At 37.1% G+C, this 22,284-nt stretch overlaps 2 protein-coding genes across 2 annotated transcripts; both read right to left on the reverse strand.

Moving 5' to 3' along the window:
* Positions 1–301: 301 nt before the first annotated feature.
* LOC309483469 (uncharacterized protein) lies at positions 302–16,975 on the reverse strand. The gene is made up of 26 exons (XM_082149336.1): positions 16,495–16,975; positions 16,030–16,333; positions 13,582–13,651; positions 13,407–13,475; positions 12,008–12,282; positions 11,867–11,920; positions 11,724–11,777; positions 11,572–11,625; positions 11,422–11,475; positions 10,377–10,430; positions 10,035–10,088; positions 7,741–7,794; positions 7,568–7,621; positions 7,431–7,475; positions 7,140–7,193; positions 5,438–5,491; positions 5,131–5,184; positions 4,530–4,601; positions 4,408–4,443; positions 4,225–4,269; positions 4,104–4,136; positions 3,301–3,447; positions 3,021–3,197; positions 2,853–2,943; positions 2,688–2,765; positions 302–1,192 (listed from the first exon to the last, which is right to left on the reverse strand). Exons 2-26 carry the CDS (start codon positions 16,048–16,050, stop codon positions 990–992), a joined length of 1,956 nt encoding a protein of 651 aa, XP_082005462.1. The 5' UTR covers positions 16,051–16,333; positions 16,495–16,975; the 3' UTR covers positions 302–989.
* Positions 16,976–17,091: 116 nt separating this feature from the next.
* On the reverse strand, positions 17,092–21,074 carry snrnp48 (small nuclear ribonucleoprotein 48 (U11/U12)). The gene is made up of 9 exons (XM_082149361.1): positions 20,839–21,074; positions 19,971–20,078; positions 19,788–19,848; positions 19,603–19,683; positions 18,815–18,997; positions 17,961–18,082; positions 17,665–17,765; positions 17,434–17,565; positions 17,092–17,248 (listed from the first exon to the last, which is right to left on the reverse strand). Exons 1-9 carry the CDS (start codon positions 20,986–20,988, stop codon positions 17,185–17,187), a joined length of 1,002 nt encoding a protein of 333 aa, XP_082005487.1. The 5' UTR covers positions 20,989–21,074; the 3' UTR covers positions 17,092–17,184.
* Positions 21,075–22,284: the final 1,210 nt, after the last annotated feature.

Genomic DNA, 22,284 nt, shown 5'->3' on the forward strand with positions numbered 1-22,284 from the left:
ATACTACTTTAATGTATGTGTTTAGGAATTTAAAACCGCCCCTTTTTACATTGAACATTATAGAATTTACAGGTTATTAAATATTTAGTGATGTGAAAATACATTATTTCCCTGATAATGCAAATGCATTTTGTCCTTCATAATACATTAATCAGAATGGACTGCAAAAACATTAACATAAGATAAAGCATTTTCCTAAATAGATTTTACAGTCATTCAAAAATGACCTGTGATAATGACCTGAACACAGATCAGAAAATGTTGTGGTTACACTATAGTCATGACACACAATCATACACAGTTTACAAAAAATGTATCTTTAATTCAACTTAATGCATCAAAAGGGAAATAAATATTTCCCTGAAACTACTGGGCAAAAGAACTGCATTGTCTCTAAATAATTTAAGGCTTGTTTTTAGAGAAAATATAACATGATATTTCAGGACACAGAAGATGTATATTTAAGATGCTTTACACAATTATTTACATGTCTGTACTGTATACATAATGAAACCAAAACATTGTTGATGAATGAAATGAAAGTGCAGGCAGTATTCATTTGTGTAGTTTCATCTGACGACTTCAAAGAATCAAATTAGTAAAACAAAACCCGTAGAGACTTGGGGCCTCATTTATAAAACGTGCGTACGCACAGATTTGATCTTCGAGTGTGTGTACGCTAAAATCCATGCCAACGTTCATTTATATAGAAATGGTCTTTGATGTGGAAAAGTGCTTAGCGCTACGTCAGGGTCTGAGCAGACGTCAGAGAACTCTTTTTGTCTAAATCACACGTACACACTTTTGAGAAATGATCGTAAGATCAAATGTAGGACGGTTTCTACGCAACATTTTATAAATGAGACTCTTGATCTCCAGGTTTTGACTTCAGTCTGTCTTGACTCCAGTCTGCACCCAAACAGCACAATATTCATGGTCTCTGCTAGAAAGGCCCTTCTGTCCCAGGTCAATCACAATCCTCCCTGTTCTCAGGCCTGGCTGACGGGCCCTTTGACCAATCCCATCTCTTTGCGCACTACAGGTGCATGAATGCTGCAGTCTCGCGCCTCGCACACGCCAGGTATTCCTGCACCACCAGCCATGCCAGGCTGACCCACACGCCCAGGAAACCCACGAGGTCCTTGTGGGCCCTCAATGCCATCTTTAGGTTCTGCTGGATGGCCTGGCAGTCCTGGGGAGATACACCAGAGTTACTGTAACTACATCCAATCCACAGTCATTGAGGGAGATTTCAGACCTGTAGATCGTTTAAGGAACAATGTTTTGGTTTGCATTTGCAAGGCAACATTTCAAAGAGTACCAAAGTGTACATGACACCAATGAGGCAAAGCATTATGACCACCTGTCTAATGCTGCTGGTCCTTTGTGTCCCAACAGAACAGAGCAGACTTGCCGAACCATGGATTCTACTAGACCTCTGAAGGTGTCCTGTGGTATCTGGCATCAAGACATTAGCAACAGATCCTTCAAGTCCCGTAAGTTTTGAGGTGGAGCTGCAGTGGATTGGACTTGATGCTTCAGCACATCCTAAAGATGCTCAATCAGATTGAGATTTGGGGAATTTGGAGGCCAGGGAAACACCTTGAACTCATGTTCCTCAAGCCATTCCTGTACAATGTGGAAGTGTGCATTATTCTGCTGAAAGAGGCTATTGCAATCAGGGAATACCATTGCCATAAAGGAATGTACCTAAGTTAACAACATTCAGATAGGTGGCAAGTGTCATATTGATGTCCACATGAATGGCCGGACCCACGGTTACCTGGCAGAACATTGCCCAGAGCATCACACTTCACCCACCAACTGTCATCTTCCTGCATCTTGTCCAGTTCCCACACTTGTGGACCCATTGTAGACGCTTTCAACAGTGGACAGTGGTCATCCCTCGGACCAGTCTGCTGCTACGCAGCACCATATGCAACAGGGTGCGATGCACTGTGATGTGACACATTCCTCCCATAACCATCATTAAAATGTTATGTGACTTGTGCCACAGCAGACCTTCAGTCGGTTCAGACCAGACGGGATAGCCTTTGTTGCCCTCACGCATCAATGAGCCTTGGGCGCCCAACACCCTGTTGCTGGGTTGTGGTTTGTCCCTCTAGGCCACTGTTGGTAAATTCTCACCACTGCTGACCGGGAGCAACCCACAGGCCTTGCCGTTTCAGAGATGCTCTGACCCATTCGTCTGGCCATAACATTTTGGCCCTTGTCAAAGTCTCTCAGGTCTTTACCCCTGCCCATTTCTCCTGTCTCCATCACCATCTAATCAATGTCATTTTGTTAGGGTATGATCAGCATTTTTCGCTTCACCTGTGTGAGTGGTCATAATATTTTTGGCTTTTCAGTGTTTATACATTGGTCCTTCAGGTCGGATTGCTTTCTCAGCACAACCAAACTGCTCCAGAGTTTTCAACAAAACCACTGACACTTGTTTTGCCCCCAGTTTGGTTAGCCTTTTATGAACATATCAATCACACTCGAATCAACACCAATAGTTCTGAGATCCCCTGAACAAGGTGGTCTAAACCTGCTTTATTTGGTGTGGATCCGAGCGTGATTGCCGTATTCATATACACCTATATGAACTGAACCAAGGGTGAAAACGCCCAGTCTCCAAAACAAACCTTCTAAGTGAACCAGGTGTGAAAACTCCCCAAAATTACCTCTTAGGCCTTGGTGACCATCATGCCCAGGAAGACCTTTGCCAGCATCACCTCTCTGTCCTTTCTGACCTTTTGTACCTTTAGAAAAACACAGTGAGCTCATCTGTATGCATAAACAGCTTTTTTGTTAAGTTAAAACTTTTAATAGTGATGTCGGCACAGTACCTCTGCCCCCTGGAGCTCCTTTCTGGCCCTCTAGACCTTTCATGCCTTGGGGGCCTCTTTCTCCTTTAGCACCTGCCTTTCCTGCTTTACCCTGAATGAAATACACTGTGTTAAAAAGTAAGAGTGCTTTTATATGACAGGTTTGTGGCAACTCGTATATCAGCTCACGGTATTTCCTGAACTTCCTGTGGGTCCTGTGACACCTGGGGGTCCGATGAGGGTACGGTTGTTGATGGGACAGCCCTGTACGCATTTGGCACGTATAGATGCAGCATACTGGGAGATCTGAGCAGTAACCACACCTTGACACAGCTGCAATATCTGCTCATCCGTCAGTCCTGGACCCTGCACAGAGCGAGTTGTACAAATGTTTTCTGCGTTCTGGCCTAAAACTCTTTCATACACCCAAAATTAATTTAATTCTCATAAAAATCACGATGATACTCACATGTTCACCTGGCTCTCCTTTCGGCCCAGTCTGTCCTTTCCCTCCCTGGTCTCCGCTAGGTCCTCCTTCTCCTCTGGGACCTGGAAGACCCGGAGGTCCAATAGGACCACCAAGCCCATCGCGGCCAAAACGACCCTTCACTCCACTCTACACATAAAAATAAACTTTTACTTGTAATAAACAACAGGATTTGTTTTTACTTTTTACTACAATAAATTGATCAAAAGTGACACTAAAAGTTTTTAAATTGTGAAAAAAAGAAGAAGAAAAAATCGATTTAAAATAAGTTCTATTATTTTGAACTTTCTATTCATCAAAGAATCCTGAAAAAAATGCATCATGTTTCCGCAAAAATATTAAGCTACTGTTTCAACATTGATATAATAGGAAATGTTTCTTTAGCACAAAATCAGCATATTTAAAATGATTTCTGAAGGATCATGTGACACTGAAGACTGGAGTAATGATGCTGAAAATTTTGCTTTGATCACAGAAATAAATTACATTTTAAAACAGAAAACAGTTATTTTAAATTGTAATAATATTTCACACTATTACCGTTTTATAAGAAAATTAAAAAAAAAAACATTATATAAAATTATATATATTTAAAACATTTTAAAACTATTATTATTCTTGGAATTTTTGTCTTTTATTAACTAGGACAATGAAAAGTGAGGAGAAATACTGTGGAGAAACAGTGTAGTCCGGATTCAAACCTGCATCCTTGTACGTCATGAGCTTGTGGACTACCACTGTTCCACGGCTCTGACGTAAAATAGTTTCACTCAATGATGACAAACCTGGCCTTTGTCACCACGAGATCCAGCTTCCCCCTAAAACAATGACGAAATTGTGGTTAAAATAAAAAAAAACTGTGGCTAGCATAATGGAAACAGGAAGAGGAACTGTGATGGCTGGTACCTTATCTGCTTTAGCACCCTTCCCTCCTTTTCGTCCTTGTGTCCCCTGAGAGAGTCATGAATTCAATAAAATCAATTCATATAACCAAATAGATCATTTTAATGGTGACACCATCATTTTATCTAATGCCTATAAAAAGGTTGTGGCTAATATTATACTGATGTTAAATACTTTTTATATTACCTTCTCACCATCTGGGCCTGTTTCCCCTTTGGCACCCTGTAGATCAGAACAACAAACTAAGCATTTGATTAATAGACAGGTTAATAAATAAACTAAAAATTAAACTAAAATTAGTTGCATACTGTGGGACCAGGCAAGCCTTTTGGCCCGGGTTTCCCCGGAACTCCTGCATCCCCACTGTCTCCTTGTGGACCCTATGGAAAGAAAATAAAGAAAAAAGTCTTCTTGATATTGCAAAACAGTATTGAGCAATGTTTACAGTTCTGCTTGAAGAATAATTGTGTTAGTCACATATACTGTAAATGAGTAATCTTTGATTGCCTTTTATGATGTAGACTTAACTACATGTCTAGACTACACTATGCATAGTACTGTACATGCTCATTTCCTTTAGGAAATTTTTTTTAGGGGAAATCCGGACGCCTACACTGTAATGAAACTGCTGAAAGGTAAAAATAGAACCTAGTTTCACTTTCGGTCTCGGGACTGTCTAGGGACATTCCCCGCTGGATTACTGTTAAACCAACAATAACAAGATAATCTAGCAGATTTCTGGTGATTTCCAATTTATATGGTGTTCTCCCACAGAATAATAATCTGGCTTTTGTTTTGATCTAGAAGAGATCACATGTAAATCAACAGGTTAACCTTGTGTGGTTTCTGATTGTGTCACGCGCATTTGAAATATATGAGAAGTGTAATATCGCCAAAATTCTATCTTACCACACTTCCTACTCTTCCCGGTGGCCCCCTCAGACCACGATCACCTTTCAAACCCTGAGGAAAAGAGGAAGACGGAAATTTACAAACTTTTTTGCCCCAAAAAATAAAAAATTCCTTATTCTTTACAAAGAAATAGCAAGCGGATTGTGGAAACTGAATTATGACATTTTTAAGTAGAAAAATGAAATAGTATTTTCTACTCCTATAATCTTTGATTTAATTATAACTATATATATATATATATATATGTGTGTGTGTGTGTGTGTGTGTGTGTGTGTGTGTGTGTGTGTATTGTATTTTCTCTTACCTTGGGTCCAAAAGACCCAGGCACCCCCTCAACTCCTGGAACACCTAGAGGACCCTGGAAGATATATTATTATTATTATTATTATTAGGAGGAGCCAAGTACCGAAGGTGCTATTGTCTCCATTGGCGTTCTTCTTCATCTTCCATTTCTTCTTCTTCCGCTCTGGAAGTCTATGGCAGCCCATAGAACGGTATGGTAAAAATTTGTGATACTAATAGACATGTATCAATACTGATACTAAACTCTAATAGAGGACAGTCTGAACTGTCACCATAGTCTTTAACTCAAACCCTCAAGCGCCACCAACTTTCCAAATTTTCACTTGTGTTTATGCTAATAACTTTTGAACCGTAAGAGCTAGAAACATTTCCTCTGATTCTTTGGCTCTCAACTATTCGATGCAATTGATTACAAGTTGCAACCTATGATGGCATTTCTGTCATGAAAATTTTTCCGCCATTTTGAATTTTCTTAAAAAACAAATTTTTCGAACTCCTCCTAGACGGTCAGTCCGATTTTCATGAAAATCGAATCAGATCATCTTCAGAACATGCTGGCAAAAATTTATTAAAAGCTTTTTGATAAACCCAACCGTTTTCGAATTACACGCAAATTAAATTAATGTAGAGCATCCCAAATTTGGCGCAAGGCTATATCTCTGCAACGCTTTAGCGTTAAAGACTTGAGGCTACATGCTGAGTTTTGGCACAGTACCACCTACTGGTCAGGAGATATGATTTATTTTTTTTACTTTTTTGCTTATTACTTCTGAACAGTTTGCCCCAAAATAAAGTTGTCTCGTTAGATTCGGGGCGGCATGCCGAGTTGAATGATATACAGATTTCCCATATCGATCATTTTGGGGCGTCGGCCATTTTGAATTTTGTAGTAAAATGCTGTATTTTATGAAAACATTAGCATATTACGTTACGAAACTCTGTATGGGTCATCGGCACAATGCTCTGACGGAGCCTGAGAAGTTTCGAGCCAGTGCCACCTAGTGGTAAAATCAAATATTCACATGCTTATAACTTTGGATTTGGTTGACTTCACAGGAGTCATCTCCTTAGATTCCTGAATCCTTGCCGAGTCCAACGATACCAAACATTCTACGTTTCGCCTTATGTCTTGTGCAACATTGTAATTTAGTGTTTAGATAACTTTCGCAAATATCTTCGAAACGTTAGTCCGATCGAGATGAAACTACCATAGGAAAATCGGAAACAAAGATAGAAGTAACTGGACAAATGTCAAAATTTTGATAGTAAGCGTTGGTCATTTTTTATGCGCTCATTAATATAAATGTCTGTAACTCCTAAACGAAATGAGATATTTTCATCACATTTGACATGCTTATGTATGAAGGCACTCTTGGTGGCACTATAATTGAACAAAAATGAAATTACCTCTAACTACAGTACCGTTGGTCTGATTGACTTCAAAATTGACATGCAGTGTCTTTGTCTCAGTTGCTATCATAGTCCATTATGACATTGGTGTGCCAATGTGAAAAACTTGGCCGTCATTTTAATTACAAAATGACAAAAAAAAAGATCCAAAGCTGTAAATGCAATGGTTTTGCATATTTCTATAATTGCTGCTTGCAGCTATATTTATTAATATTAGTTCAGAAAAAGAATACTTCAGGAAGTTTTTTCCATATTGACAATGGCACTTGCATCAGTAACAGTTTGCTACTCACATCCTCTCCTGGCTCTCCGTCACTTCCTGGCAAGCCACCTGTACCTTTAGCACCCTGAAGATGATAGCAGATGGAAAGAGAAATGCGCCTACTGTAATACCAAAAGTCATTCACCAAGTGCTGATTCAAGGAAAAGCTTTTAGTTGGAATTGTCAAATTATGAAGTGTTTACTTATAGAACATTGTGAGTATATATGCAAACCTAGACAAGACAAGGGATAATTCCACTGAGCTAATCTCTCTCATAGTTACTGTCTGATAACCATCATAAGCCTTTTTATGAAAACAAACCTTTGGTCCTGTCACCCCACGGTCTCCGGGAACTCCTGTATAACCCTTATAACATGATGAAAAATAGTAGTATATTGAGATTACAACAGGGATTTTTCTAAATGTGAGAAAGAGAAAGGTTGTGAGTATTTTGTCACCAAGTAACCCTGCTCTCCATGGTCTCCTGAGAATCCAGGTGCTCCAATCTGACCCTGATGATGCAAAGAGGAAATGAAGGTTTAGTCAGCAGCAATAATTATAGGTGTAATAAAGTGTGTCAAACTAATGACTAGTCTATGACTTAGATATGCCCATAAGTCTTGGTATCAACCTTCAGTCCCTGTCGTCCCTCAGGACCCTGTTTTCCTGTTTTACCAATGGAACCCTGTTGAGAGATGGAGAGACTCAATACAAGTCTGGACAGATCAAAACTCAACTGGAAATGTATTAGTTATGTTACATGAGAAGCTGACAATAAAGATGGACTTGTTGTATTAAATATCAATGTTTTTAAATCGGGGTTCCTGGAGAGCCACAGTCCTGTAGAGTTTAGTCCCAAATCTGCTCCAACACACATACCTGTACTTTTCAAATATTCATGAAGGACTTGATTAGCTGGATCAGTTGCATTTGTTCAGGATTGAAGCTGAGTTTTGTACACCAGTATAGCATGACAGACTGAAATACCCTACTGTGTTTGCTTGAAAGGTCATGTCAACTACCCACATATACAGTACTGTAGTTCCACAGTTGATATATCAATTGCAAAAAAATAGTTAAGAAAAATAAACACACAGAAAAACAAACCGAACGGAAAACTCCCCCACACGCCCCATGGGAAATGAAACTCATGACACATGACATTTAACCAGAAAAGGGAAGCACATACATTTGACTTAACAGCATATCAAAATAAGTTGAATTGTAGCATAACCTTTTTGAAGGGACTGTCCCCCTAGAGCAGTGGTGCATTTTTTACAAAGACAAAGTTTTTCTAACCCTATTAAATGTAGCATGTTTTGTCAAATTCTGAAATTGAATTATTAATATAATGAATAAAGCAATACATTTAAATAAATAAATCATTTCAATCAAATTAAGTGCCATTTTTGCACTGCAGTGGCACAGGCTGCATCTAGATGCATTTGCACACTGTTTAATGCCCTTAAATAGGGCACTATTTGAGAGGACAGCCATTTGTAGAGGTGTCCGAAACCATAGTGGACGTTATCAAGTGCACTCAATCCATTCCACAATGTATCGCAATAACGAGTGTACATATATGCTCAACGGCCAAAGAATACCCACAATGCACTGTGAGAGTTGTGTGCAGAATGAATTCTCGCATCTGACTAGAAGATGGCGTCTGCAGCTTAATAATCCATCCATCCATTTTCCAAACCTCTGGTCCAATGCGGTTACAGCGCAACATCATACAGGTAAAACTGCCTTTTTAATTGATTATTAAATGGCTTAATTAAGGTTTATACATAGTTTGTTCAAGATAAATCTTTTCATCTTACTACAGGAGCTGCCAGTTTGCTAAGTTTTTAATGATTATTAAACAGTAAGCAGAAACTATGCAAAAGCGGCAGCCCTTCCGGCACACTTACAGTGTCCGAATTCACTCACTCATTTCATTCACTCATTCAAGTGAACTATATGACTATATACAGTATGTCTTAATGAGTAAGTCATCGAGTCATTTATTCAGTAACAAAGCAAGTGGCTATATTTATCAATGAGTCATTGAATCATTGACCCGATTCATTCAAAACCACATATTCATTCTCTAATGAAACACAGCTGTGTGTTGGAGATGCACAAAAGTTCTGCTGTGGCTTTCATTGGAACTATTATTTCATTGCAAAATAGAGGAAACAATATTGACAATACTGTTTACAATGTACGTCACTTAATATTGCATTTTTGTTTGTTGAAATGTATAAAATCAATGTCACATTTGCAATTGTGTGGATGTTTGGAAAGAAAATGCATTTATGCTTGTATAATATATTATCAACATTATAAGAACAAGAATTCACACAGGTATGTTTTTCTATCGAAGAGAGTTTGAGTCTTAAGTCAGTAAGTTTTGAAAGCAAAATATGAGGTAATTTGATTGGATGTCATGTATTTGACCTTTTACGGTACTACCATTTACCCACTTTTACACTAGATGTGGCATTTTGCCTGTTAGAAACACATGCTTGGTTTTAATGTTATTTTAAGGTCGGCCAGAATTAAATGAAAGGAAAAACTCAGCATTTTGTTTGCGTACCCTCTCTGTCACCTCACATACCCCAGCATTGAAACGACTGCCGTGAGCAACTTTCATTTCATTTCATTTCATTTCAATTTCCTTTTTCTTTCATTTACTCTTATTTGTAGCTTGAAATCATGATCAAATAATCAAAATAAATAAATACAAAAAGTGAAAAATGTTTTTTAAAATTCCTTGTAAATATGCAAATCTTTCTGCAGAGTTCTGAAGATGCAAATTCCATGTGGATCTGTTGACATGCTTCTTACAGGCCTTGAACCAGCAACCTTCTGCTCACCTTCTGGTCTCTATATTTCAGCAAGTACACCATATATCATTTGTAAAAGAGTAAAGTGACCTACCTTAACACCTTTACCTCCTGGTTTTCCAGATTTACCTTTTGGGCCAAGAGGACCCTGTAAGTCAGTCAGAAAAATATTATCTCTGATTAATTTCATAGAGAAATCTGGATTATGTTAGGAATCTAATATATGATAACAAGATGTGTTAGCTTTGTGTTGACTGTGCTTTGACTTCTAAAATGGAGGGCTAGACCGTCTCAGCTGTGTGATCTCCCTATATATTCAGTTGTTATCATTATCACTATCAGCTATGTGATGATCACTGATAATGAAAAATATTTGAAGTAATCTGGAGAGGAAACCCTGGTTGTGATGTGTTACTGAAGATGCTATGTTGCTCACAGTCTTTCCAGAGAGACCCACTCCTCCACGAGGACCCTCTATTCCGAAATTACCCTGGAAGGCACAAATAAACTCAATTTCAATCACAAGTCATAATATCTAAATAATATAATAATGTCTATAATAACTAAATGAAATAATTTTAAATTGCATTGAATATCATTCTGGATAAACCTTGTATACATATAATATAACAGTATAGCTCTGCTATTTAACCAAGAATTATAACTCTTTTCCACTCATGACCTGAAGTCCTTTTGTTTGTTTTTTTAAGTGAGATCTAATAAATGTTCTTACCAACACTTTTTAGTTTACTTAACTTTTTAGTTTACTTAACGTAAAAATCTAGCAATCTATTTGCATACTATGCCTTTGTTACTCAGAAAACCCATGTTAAGATACATTCTCATCTTTAATGTCGTTAAATTGTCAATACAACTGAAAATGTTGAGAGAACATCATAGAAGTTGACTTCAATGATGCTGATTCACTAAAATGGTTTTGAAGTCAGCATTATGGTCATTAGTGTTCTCTTTGGTTGGGCACTTGGAACTTCTTTTAATTTACCATACGTCTCTTTTTTATAAGTTCAATGGTATTACAAGAAATCACAATTATCTAACTTCAATATGAACTATTATAAACATCATACTATTTTGGAACATTAAACTATTAATGAGGTAAATATAATTAAATATTGCATTAATGCCCTTCTTGTGGCATCAGTGCAAAACACAACAATGGTGACAATTATATTCATTTGAATAAGATTCTGAACATTAAAAAAACTGTTTTATTTGCTAATTAAATTGTCAAATTAAGCCAGAAATGAGTAAAACAGGGACATTTCTTAAAGTCCCCCTGTGGTGAAAATCAAGACTTTAATGTTGTTTATATTGCTACGTGGTGTTTTTAATTTACTCATCAGTCAACACTATTGCGGAGTATTTTCTCTTTAAAACTGCAGACAAAATAATTTGTTTCTGAAATTTGAGACAATGCATTTCCACAAGTTCTCTACTTATTCCTTTTTACAGTGCATTACCTTGAATCCAGATAGTCCAGTTTCACCTGGGTCCCCTGGTAACCCGGGAAGGCCCTATGAAGAAGGGCAAGAAAACTACGTATCAGAGACTCTTCCGTAATTAGCACTTAAACACAAAATAATGTAGGTAATAGTAAAGTCTTGGCTCACAATTGCACCAAAGAAACCAGATGCACCATCCTCTCCATCAGGCCCAGAGTCACCCTAAGCATAAGGCAAATAACATTAAGGTGAGCCAGTTCTTTGAAAACCTCGTGGTATGAACAGGATGCAAATTCAACAAGTGTTACTGTGTTACTCACCTCAGGACCAGTGTCTCCTCCTTTTCCTCTAACTCCTTTGGTACCTTTGTAACCCTTATAAGATGACATCCAGTTTGGTCGCTTACACTTTCACACTAGTTACATAACACTACAAACATTAAAATCGGATGTTTTGCTCTTACCTCCCTTCCTTGGACCCCAGGTAACCCCTGTTTGCCTTGAAGACCCCTAGAACCCTATAAGCAAACATAATCAAATTGAAGAATGCATTATACTTTAAAAGACAGCGAACTATAACATTTAAAGGCATGGCAATAATCAACCTTGGGTCCAGCGAAGCCTCCGAATCCCGGCTCTCCTGCTTCACAGTCGCATTCAGTGGGTCTCTCCTGCCCCAGCTCAGCGTCTCCTCCATATGGCACCTGTGTTATTAAGGTTTTATCCTCTTTGGCATAATCAAAAGATTCCACGACTGTGGCATACGGGTATGTTTCCTCAGTGATCATGGTGACCACGGTGGCTGCAGGCGCATAGGGGTCGAAGCCAGATGCAGAGTGCTCGCCTTCATTGCTGCGTTTGGACTCTGCGGGATACTTAACTGAGGAAGCAGAGACAAGACACTGAGGCACTCATTGCTCCTGCTCCTGAATATATTGATATAAAACACATTATGGTGACTAATAGTCTAAAATGTATATCAAATGTTTTTATCTAATTTAATTTAAACACTACAATAAGGTTTTAGTAAACTACATGAACTAACAATGAAAAAAAAATACTTCTAAAGCATTAATTAATCTCGGTCAAAGTTAATTTAAACATTTAACAGATGTTTTGTCATGATCCTGCCTTCCTGTCTCTGATTTTCCCTGGTCTTGAGGCAGGATCATGACAGGCCCATGTTTTATGTGCAAGCACATGGCCATTTGTTTGGGCCATGTGCTTGTGTTGTCTCGTCACCTAGTCCCGCCCCCTTGTTATCCTCGTTTTGTCATTATTGCTTCACCTGTGTCACCCGTTTCCCTCATTAATTTCTCCCTATTTAATCGCCTCATGTTTTCTGTCCTGTGTCGGTACATTGTCTAACTTTGTGTGTTATTCATTGTGAAACCTTGTGAGTATCCTGTCGAGAATATTGTCTGAAGAAAGTTCTGTTTTTGCTGTTAGTTTATTGTCTAGTTAATTGTCAGAGTCATAGTCTAGTTTAGTCACCTGTAATCCTGTCTTGTTTTGCCCCCTCGTGGGCTTTGTTTTTCCTGTTATTTGTACAATAAACTGTGTTGCTGTGACTACTGTCTGCAATTGGGTTCATCTCCACACACCCACATAACATGTTTCTGATCATTGTTAGTTAATGATAGTTAATACAATCATTAACTCATGGACCTTATTGTAAAGTGTTACCATTATATACAGTATATTATTAATATAATACCTGGGTTGTTTGGTCAAATATAATATAATACAGTATATTTATATGGAGATTTATATATCCAGTTTGAGAGATTTGATCAATTATGAAATGTATCGCTTTTCATAAATTTGTATTATATTGCAACACCAGTAATTAATGTTCAACTTACAGAAGAGGGTTGAATGTTGTTGAAACGTGAATATCAAAATAAAATGAGAAAATACAACACAGCTTCTGAGGTTTTATTTCTTTTTTTCTTTTTTGTAGTATAGTAGTAGTAGTAGTATGAACAGTAACATCTTATTTACCCCTGTCAGTGTATCCAGAATGTCCGTCATATCGATCGACTAAGGAGCCTTCATACATGTGTTCTTCTCCTGTGATTGTAAAAGAGAGAGAAAATAATCTGCCATTTTAATGTTTTATTGGCTATTTATACATAGTTATACAGATGTAAGCATGTTGGTGGTGATGTTGTCTCACCTGATTGTAGACCAGAATAATCTTGCTGGGCCTGAGTGTGCAGGACACACAACAGGAACACAGCCAATACCTGACAATACACCAACAAATCAAACAAATGCATAGGAACAGGTTACAGTACACATCATGGTGGCAAATCTAAATAATATGATTTATTGAAAAAATATATAATAACAATGTATTAAATGTAGCGTTACAAAAGGATTTACAAACTTCATTAGAAATAATGATGATCTATTTACATAGAACAATGATTTTACAATGAACAATGTCTTTTTAGTTGTAATTTGAGCAAACTGGGGGTTTTCATTGCCACTATCACCTTATTTACAAGTGGTGCTTCCACTTTGCTAATAGGAATTTTAATTTACATGACTTCGGGTGCCTTTTGTCCTTTTGCTGGAACAAATGGATATATGCAGTAACTGAAGCTGATCGTTTTTAAAGGCCTCTGTGCTTAAATTACCCCTCTTCCTCTTTTGCACTTCCTCATGTGACTAGCTCAAATGTCACTAGTGAGGTCATGGAACATGTTTAAAAACAATAAATAATAATAATAATAATAAATGATTTAATGATTTTAAATAAATCAAGACCAACTTATCAACTATGCATAAAAAAAATTATAAAAACAGTTTATCAGTTGTTTAACATTACACCAAATTATTTGTTTCTTATATTTTCCCGCCCAAATAATCGTAGTTATTAAACCATGCAGACAGAATCGTTTACAAAAAAAAAAATAAAATAAAAAAATAAATAAAAATGGAGGAAAATGGCTAAAGATAGATGTGAGATCCCTCAAATAAACGAACAGCAACTGGGTATATTTTAGGAAGAGCTCAAATGATGTTGTATATCTGAACTCCCTCTAGTGGTCATTGTTAAACAGAGTAGCACATGTTCAAAACTCCCTAGAAAATCACCTCACAAAATTACCAGAAAAGTACAGACATGAAATTGATATCTAGATTTGTATAACATGTTAGACCTGTCAGTATCAGTTTAAAAAGTATTTTTTGTCAGTTGCATGCTCAAGTAATAGCTGTTTAAAGAGTAAAATATTTAGCCAAGAACATACAGTACATGTAAATGTAAAATTGATGGTCTGTGTGTGATTTCAATCAGGTCCTCTAGAATGCTGCACTGCATTAAAGTTCTCATGCTGCTCTCACATTCCAGTACAGTCTGTAAAATCTCTCTCTCTCTCTCTCTCTCTCTCTCTCTCTCTCTCTCGGCATACTGTACACAGCATGTGACCTTTGACCTTTCCAACAATGCAACCGACTTTTTTTTCAGGTCACTTGTTAAATGGCAGATAGCCAACGAGATTAAGTTACAGGCAAAATTGTAAAGTTTATAGCTTAATTTTACACAACCTTTTAAAAGTTTGGTTTTCAGTTTATTACGTTTTTTATTCAGATGAAATTGAATAAAATATTATATTTTCCTAATAGTTGCTGTTCTTTTTAACCTTCTAATCATCAAATAATACTGAAAAAAAAGCAATATCATATTAAGCTGCACAACTGTTTTCAACATTGATAATGATACAAATAAATAAATTAATTAAATAGTTTCTTGAGCACCAAATCAGCATATTAGAATGGATTATTTTGAATGGTAGTGTATATTCAACTCATTTGACCTCACATTAACCCAGGGACTAAATGCAATATTTTTTTCCTTTTGAGAATAATTTTTTTTTTCTATTAAGGCTCATTTTCTAAAAAGGCTCATCAGTTTTAAAAAGATGCATTTTCGGTCTAATTTGCATATCGGTCTAATTTCTTCTAATTCTCCAAAACCTGAAAGAGTGACGTAGCAGAGCTAATGGCTCATAGGGCTGAAACATTGGGTTCCTCACCAACTCACAGGCCCTCTGGGACAGTGAGGTGCTTTACGGGTGATACGCACACGTTTTCATCAGCCTTAAGCTTAAAATCTGGAACTGGCCTTTAACTACTACTACATAATTGTACTAAAATCAGAGTATTAATGTATCATGAGTTATACTGGTCTAATTGGTCATGTAACCAAAATAATAGGTTGTTCATGGCACACATTAAGGAATATAAAACAAACTATACATTTCGTAAAGACCCATAAAAGTTTCTGTAGCCTGTAGCCAAATACCATTTGACAGTCTTAGATAAACATGATAGTTAGATTATAACAAAAAAACGTAAAATGGACTTATAAACAGTGCATAGGATGAAAGCATCGTCAAAATGAATTCTCCTCAGCGACCCACAATTTGATTTCAGCGACCCAAAAACTGTCCTTGAAACCAACCAATATGAACCTAACAAAACTACCAATGCATATGATCTGAACATCTGAATAAGCATAAAGAAAGCGTATGAGAAATCTGCTTCGCATCTCTCAAACGAGTATGATTCCCCTCGGAATTCCCCCAAGATTTTAGTACCTCATCCTGCATCTTACCTTCACCCTGGAGTCTCCCATGGTTTCCAGGTGCTTTACGGACACGGAGCTCTGATCCCTTGGATTAGCTCAGTGAAGGGCTTTTTTAGAGAACGCAGAGAGCACTGTTTCAATGAGGAGCTGCAGTGGTCCTCAAAGCATTCTCCCTCCTTGCCTGCGATGCTGAGACAGATGAACAGACCTCATGGTCCCTCACCAGAATCTCCCAGGCTCCCAACTCTCCTCATCTGGGTGAGAAATACCTGAGCCTTCCTCAAACAAACACACTCCTCCACTGCACAGAGAGTAGTGAGGAATCAAGGCACTGTAAAAAGAATCCTCCTATCAGAGAGATATCACTATTTTTTACTCTATAACATTAATCATTTAGAATTTATTACATTCAATTTTTATGTAATATACATGGTTCACTACTATAATCAATAAAGCTGAATTGCAAGCTGTGACTTTGTGAGTTTTAATGACCTTTTGACCTCCTTGGAAAAATGTGCCATTGATGTAACAGATTTCTCTGTTAGAAGTTCATTTCGGGAGGTTATTCTCTTTTAACAACAGAAAGTGGGGCTGGAAATATCCAATGAACAGCTAAAGGTTGAATAAAAAGCAGGTTAAAACAAATTAGGAAGATCGTGTGCACCAGCTTAGTAAAAATGCAGAGCTTTCTTGAATTACACAGCTACATCACTCATAATTTTCTATTTATCAAAGAACCCTGAAAAACATCCATCACAGTTACCATAAAAATATTAAGGTTTCTTGACCACCAAATCAGCATATTTTCAAATAATTTCTGAAGGATACTGAAGACTGGAGTAATTGCTTTATTTACAGGAATAAATTACATATTAAAATATAATAAGAGAAATTGAAATTGTACTAATATTGTGCACTATTATGGTTTTACTGAATTTTTGGTCAAATAAAAGCAGCCTTGGTGAACAAGAGATTTCTTTTAAAAAATTAATAAAAAAAAAAAGTACAGACCTCAAACTTTTGAACCATAGTGTATATGAAGATCTATCATGGCATGGACGTTAAAAATGCAGGAAATGCACAAACAAATATTTGATAATTTTTTATTCACGTTTTATTGTAGCATATCATCCAACTAAAAACATTAAAGAGAACAATACAGATATGAAAGTAACTCAAATTTCAAGATTTATTTTTCTTCTTCTTTTTCTTGTGATGTCTCTCCACATCTGGAGAGTGTGAATCTCTGAGGACAAAACAAAAGGAGCGAATAATATAGTCAGTCCATCACAAACATTGAGTTTGTATTCATGCTGAACTTTTAAAATACACAACAAGAATTTTAGAATGATGGACTGATGGATAAGTTAAGTTCTGATTAGTATTCAGATCCTTTCGTGTTGTTTAGGTCAGTGTTAGTGTTAACATTACCTCTTGCTCTTGTGTTTTCTCTCTCGACTGCGCTTGCGTTTGCGGTGCTGTTTATGCCCATGCTCATCTCGGGAGCTGATACGAGACTCCCGTGACTCAACGGATGCGGAGCGGCCTTTCTCATATGACCCTCTGTAACCAAAAACCAACATAAAAAATCAATATCAGTCAATCTGTGCTACTTCTGTCAGGGAGGAAAGAGATTTGGTGTACAGAAATCAGACATGTGACCTGTGGGACGACTGCTGTGATGCTTTGGACTCCTCATCCTTCACTTCCTGCCAAATCCTGCCTAGTTCTTCAGAGTGGATGTCAATAACCTCGCGGATCACCTGGAAAAGGTAGGAAAAGGCATACAATTATGCAGAATATTCTCTATGGCTCTCAAGCCATTCACTGTGAGAAGACTATTTAAATTCAAAGCAAAGACAATCTACAGTGAGAACATGCATAGTGACATTAAACTAAAAAGTGTTTTGTGGGTAAGTAGATTACATCCCCCAAAAGCAAAAACTCAAATCACAGACCTCTGTGTAAGACTTCTTGGTGATGTGAACGTTTTTCGCTCTGTAAGACTGTCTGCGCCTCCTGTAGTCCCTCATCTCAGCCAAGACCTCCAGATGAGACTTCGGCCCACTCTGTTTATCTCCTATAGAATGGATTTCAGACAAAACATCATTCTTTACTTTATCAACCAGATATTATCAAGTAATTGGTACTCAGTATAGTGAAATTTGCACACAGGTAAAAAAAAAAACCACACAAAAAAATAGAAATTATATGGACTTGGTACTGAAGCCTTTAAAAGTGGAGGCAATGATGAGATTTTCTCCAAGTTTGGAGCAACTTAAACGAATCAGCTGCAGTTGGGCCCTGTGATGCAGCTCCACCTCAGGGCTCAGTGGGCTCCATGGTGTAGCTCTGACTTAGGGCTGAGTAGGTCTTGTGGTGCAGCTCCACCTCTGGGTTCAGTGAGGCCCAGCCAATTATTACTCTGTTATGACATCTTTACAGATACTATGTATTTGCTGGCTGTCATTTTATAGGTAACTGCCATTATTAATCAGACTGAGAATTTATTCTATGAAATGCTTAAACTTACACTTGATGCTTCTGAGATTTGGAGGGACAGAAATCTCAGATTTTTTTTTTTTTTTTTATATCTTCATTTGTGTTCCAAAGATGAATGCAAGTGTTATGGGTTTGAAATGAAATGAGGATGATGACAGAACTTTCATTTATTAAGTGAATTAACCCTTTAAAATAAACGTGTAAATGTAAATGTGTGACCTTGAATATGTGAAAATGAAGCAAATATTTCCCCTTAATTTGACTCCGGATCAATGGTGATAGAACTTGACGGGTCTGTGAATTCAAGTACCTTTTTTAAGCTTTGCAACAAGGTCTACATAAAGATCCTCGTTGTTGGATTCTCTCTTTGCACTCTGCTGACTGGCTTCTTGTAACACATGATCATGGACGGCCAATCGTTCTGCCACAGTGAGGTCACATAATGCGCGCTTATGATTCTGAGGTATGCCAGGGAGATCTGTAGATGTGTCACCTGCAAAAAAAATAAAACAGATTTTACACAAATCACAATTATTAGTAAATGATTCAAACAAATAACATTGATTCTGAAGATGCATTATCAAAGTGTGTTTATTTCAGGCGCGCGTTTCCAAATAACATTTTAAATGACCAGTCTGCAAAAAGGAAATCCAGTGCAGAACTAGCGAGTCAGAAAAACACTCCCAACACGTAATGGGACAAATGGACCTATAGATTTCTGCATTTCTCGGTCTTATGTCATTTATGAGTGTTTAGCTAATGTGTACCGGAGTGAAATAAATTAAAATCTTCTATCAAGCAATATTAAGGACCAAGCCTTTAAAAGGATATTGAGCCAAAGGATACAGCAAGTATGAGTGGAAAATTGTCTAGACCAGACTTCCTTTAATACTCACCCCTGTTAATGGGGAAAAACAAAACAAAGAACACAGATAAATGTTGAAAATATTTGGAAAAATAAATAAAGACATGGATATCATTAATACACACATTCTGTCACACACAATTTTAAATGTGCTATATTGCTTATTATCCTGATAAGTTCTGAAATGACCAAATCACTGTCTAGAGAAAGGAACTGGCTATCTAAACACTTACTTTGTGTGTGGATTCCTGTCGAGCTCACACAAGGAGCATTTACCCGGGTCTGCAGAATTACTTGGTGAAATGTGTCAACGTCTGAAAGTGATATCAGTCAACATCACACAACTTCACAGCCTTGCAAAGCTCTTTAAAAACCTTAAAGTTGAATAGTATGTCTTTCACAAAGTCCAAAAACTCACCCATGGTAATGGACGGAATGTTAGCTTTCTCATAGTACACTGAAGGATCAAACATTTCAGCCTGAAAACAAATGACAGGAAAAAAACCCACCATCAAATTTCCTGTTCATATTTTCCAATATGAGATTAAGTCAATCACAAGACTTTTTGCTGACACGGTACTTAATGTGGTTCATTATTCACCTGCTCTTCTTTAGAGTATCCCAGCTGACTGAGCTGACAGGCGGCTTTGTGTTTCTCCATCCTGTCCCGCGGTACAGTGTGGTTTGGATTGAATGGACACACTTCCATCTGGTAATCAGAAGACAATACAGGTATTTAAAAAACGATTTAAGCCCAAGAGAGGTAAAGCAGGTGCCATTTACCCGTACAAAATGTTACCATAGTAACCATACTCTCCGTCTGTATCTATTAAACTATGTGAAGTATTACATGAATAGTTCACCCCAAAAATGTAAATTCTGCCATCATTTATTCACCCTCAAATTGTTCCAAACATGTATGAATTTATTTCTTCCTCTGAACACAAAAGAAGATATTCTAACCAAACTCTTGATGGGGCCCCATTGAATTTTTTTTCTTTTTTTTCTCATACTATGGAAGTCAATGTGGCCCATCAACTGTTTGGTTATCCATATTCTTCAGAATATCTTCTTTTGTGTTCAGAGGAAGAAATAAATTCATACATGTTTGGAACAATTTGAGGGTGAATAAATGATGGCAGAATTTACATTATTGGGTGAACTATCCCTCTAAGAATGAAGATTGTTTAAATTGGATTTTTTTACGAGTAGTAAGTGATTATGTAATAATAATTTTTAAGATTTAACGTTAGATAAAAAAAAATAAAAAAACACTTCCTAATAGTTTATTGTTAATTTGCATTAATAGAAATGACAGTAGTCAGTAGTGTGTGGTATTTTTGGTACTATGGTAAGCGGATATAAACTAGATCCAGGGTCATTAACACAAAGGCTACAAAGGCTACAAAGTATCACATATCCATTCACTGCATTCTCTTTATAGTTTTGTGTTTGGCTGTTGACGTTACCTGAACTGCATGTGTATCTAATCCCTGACTCCATTCCAGCGAGTCAAACAAATCCCTGAGTTCGGCTTGACAACTCTCTGTGAAGTCTGTGAGCTCCTGCAAACGCTGCATGCGCTCCTGGAGACCCAACGAAAAAGATGTTTCACTCATTTTACATCAGGAACGATCCAAAACAAGCCTCTTGCTTTACGATTGTTGTCTACGCGAGTGTTCGTTGGCGCTTGAAAATGACGTAGGCACGACGTAGTCTCGAACTGTGGTTGCCACAACCGTGAAAAAAAAACAAAAAAAAAACACTATAGCGCGTTCGTGCAAAAAAATCAATATAAAATAAAAATAAAATATTACAGGTATTTAGAAGACATTAATTAAAAAATGATTGACTGTTGGGTGGGAAATGTCTATTTCTAACCAAAGTACCTAAATATAATTAGGCGTTGTAGGCTATTTAACACCGAGTGTACCAAATCTGATTAAATTAAAACATTTTCTGGAAAAAAACAACAACAAAAAACAACAAAAAAAAAAAAAACCAACAAAAAAAAAAAAAAACCTTTTTCGATGAGTTTTGGGAGAATAGTATTGAAAATTCAGCACTTGCTTGTGGAATAGTACCGAGGTGAACATTACATAGGTTGCAGATTATGATGACTTTAATTTCATTAATTCTCACCTGAGTAGCTAGGTCTACATGTTCTTGGTGTGTGTGTGTGTGTGTGTGTGTGTGTGTGTGTGTGTGTGTGTGTGTGTGTGTGTGTGTGTGTACAGGTTTATTACAAGGATAGAAAAACCTGAGATCACCTACATCGTGAGGACCAGCCAAATCGTCCCTTTGGGGGTATGTTTTGGCCCCCATGAGGAAAACACCTTATAAATAATACCAAGTGATGTGTTTTGAAAATGTAAAAATGCAGAAAGACCTGAAGCTTACCCTACACCTAAACCTATGTGTAGGGTAAGCTTCAGGTTGCCTACAATGATTGTATGAGGATTATATATATATAAAAAACGAGGTGGAGCAGTGCAAGTTATCAATGTTGTATGTCAAGAGTAAAAACCTTTATGGCTTTAATGAGATATTTTATGTATACATTTATTTGTCGGCTGGATAATTCACAGAATGCTATTATTATGCTGTTGTCAAACCCTATAGGCAAAGTGTGGTGCAATATCAGTCCCCACCTATAAGAAAGTATTGGCATAATTGTCTGTATGACAATTGTATGTAATTTTTTGTTGGTTGTTGTATGTTTTCTTTCTAACGGACATTGAGTCTGGAAATCAAGATGAACTGAATTGAATTGAATTGAATTGAATTGAATATACAGTTTGAACAGTATAACAATCATCGTGTGTGTGTGTGTGTGTGTGTGTGTTCATTCTGTTTCAATTTCCTTCTGTTCAATTTCCTTCTGGACCACCAGATGGCAGCACATCTTCATTTAG

Source organism: Leuciscus leuciscus, assembly GCF_965113295.1.
Source record: "Leuciscus leuciscus genome assembly, chromosome: 20".
In the NCBI taxonomy this organism is placed as follows: domain Eukaryota; kingdom Metazoa; phylum Chordata; class Actinopteri; order Cypriniformes; family Leuciscidae; genus Leuciscus; species Leuciscus leuciscus.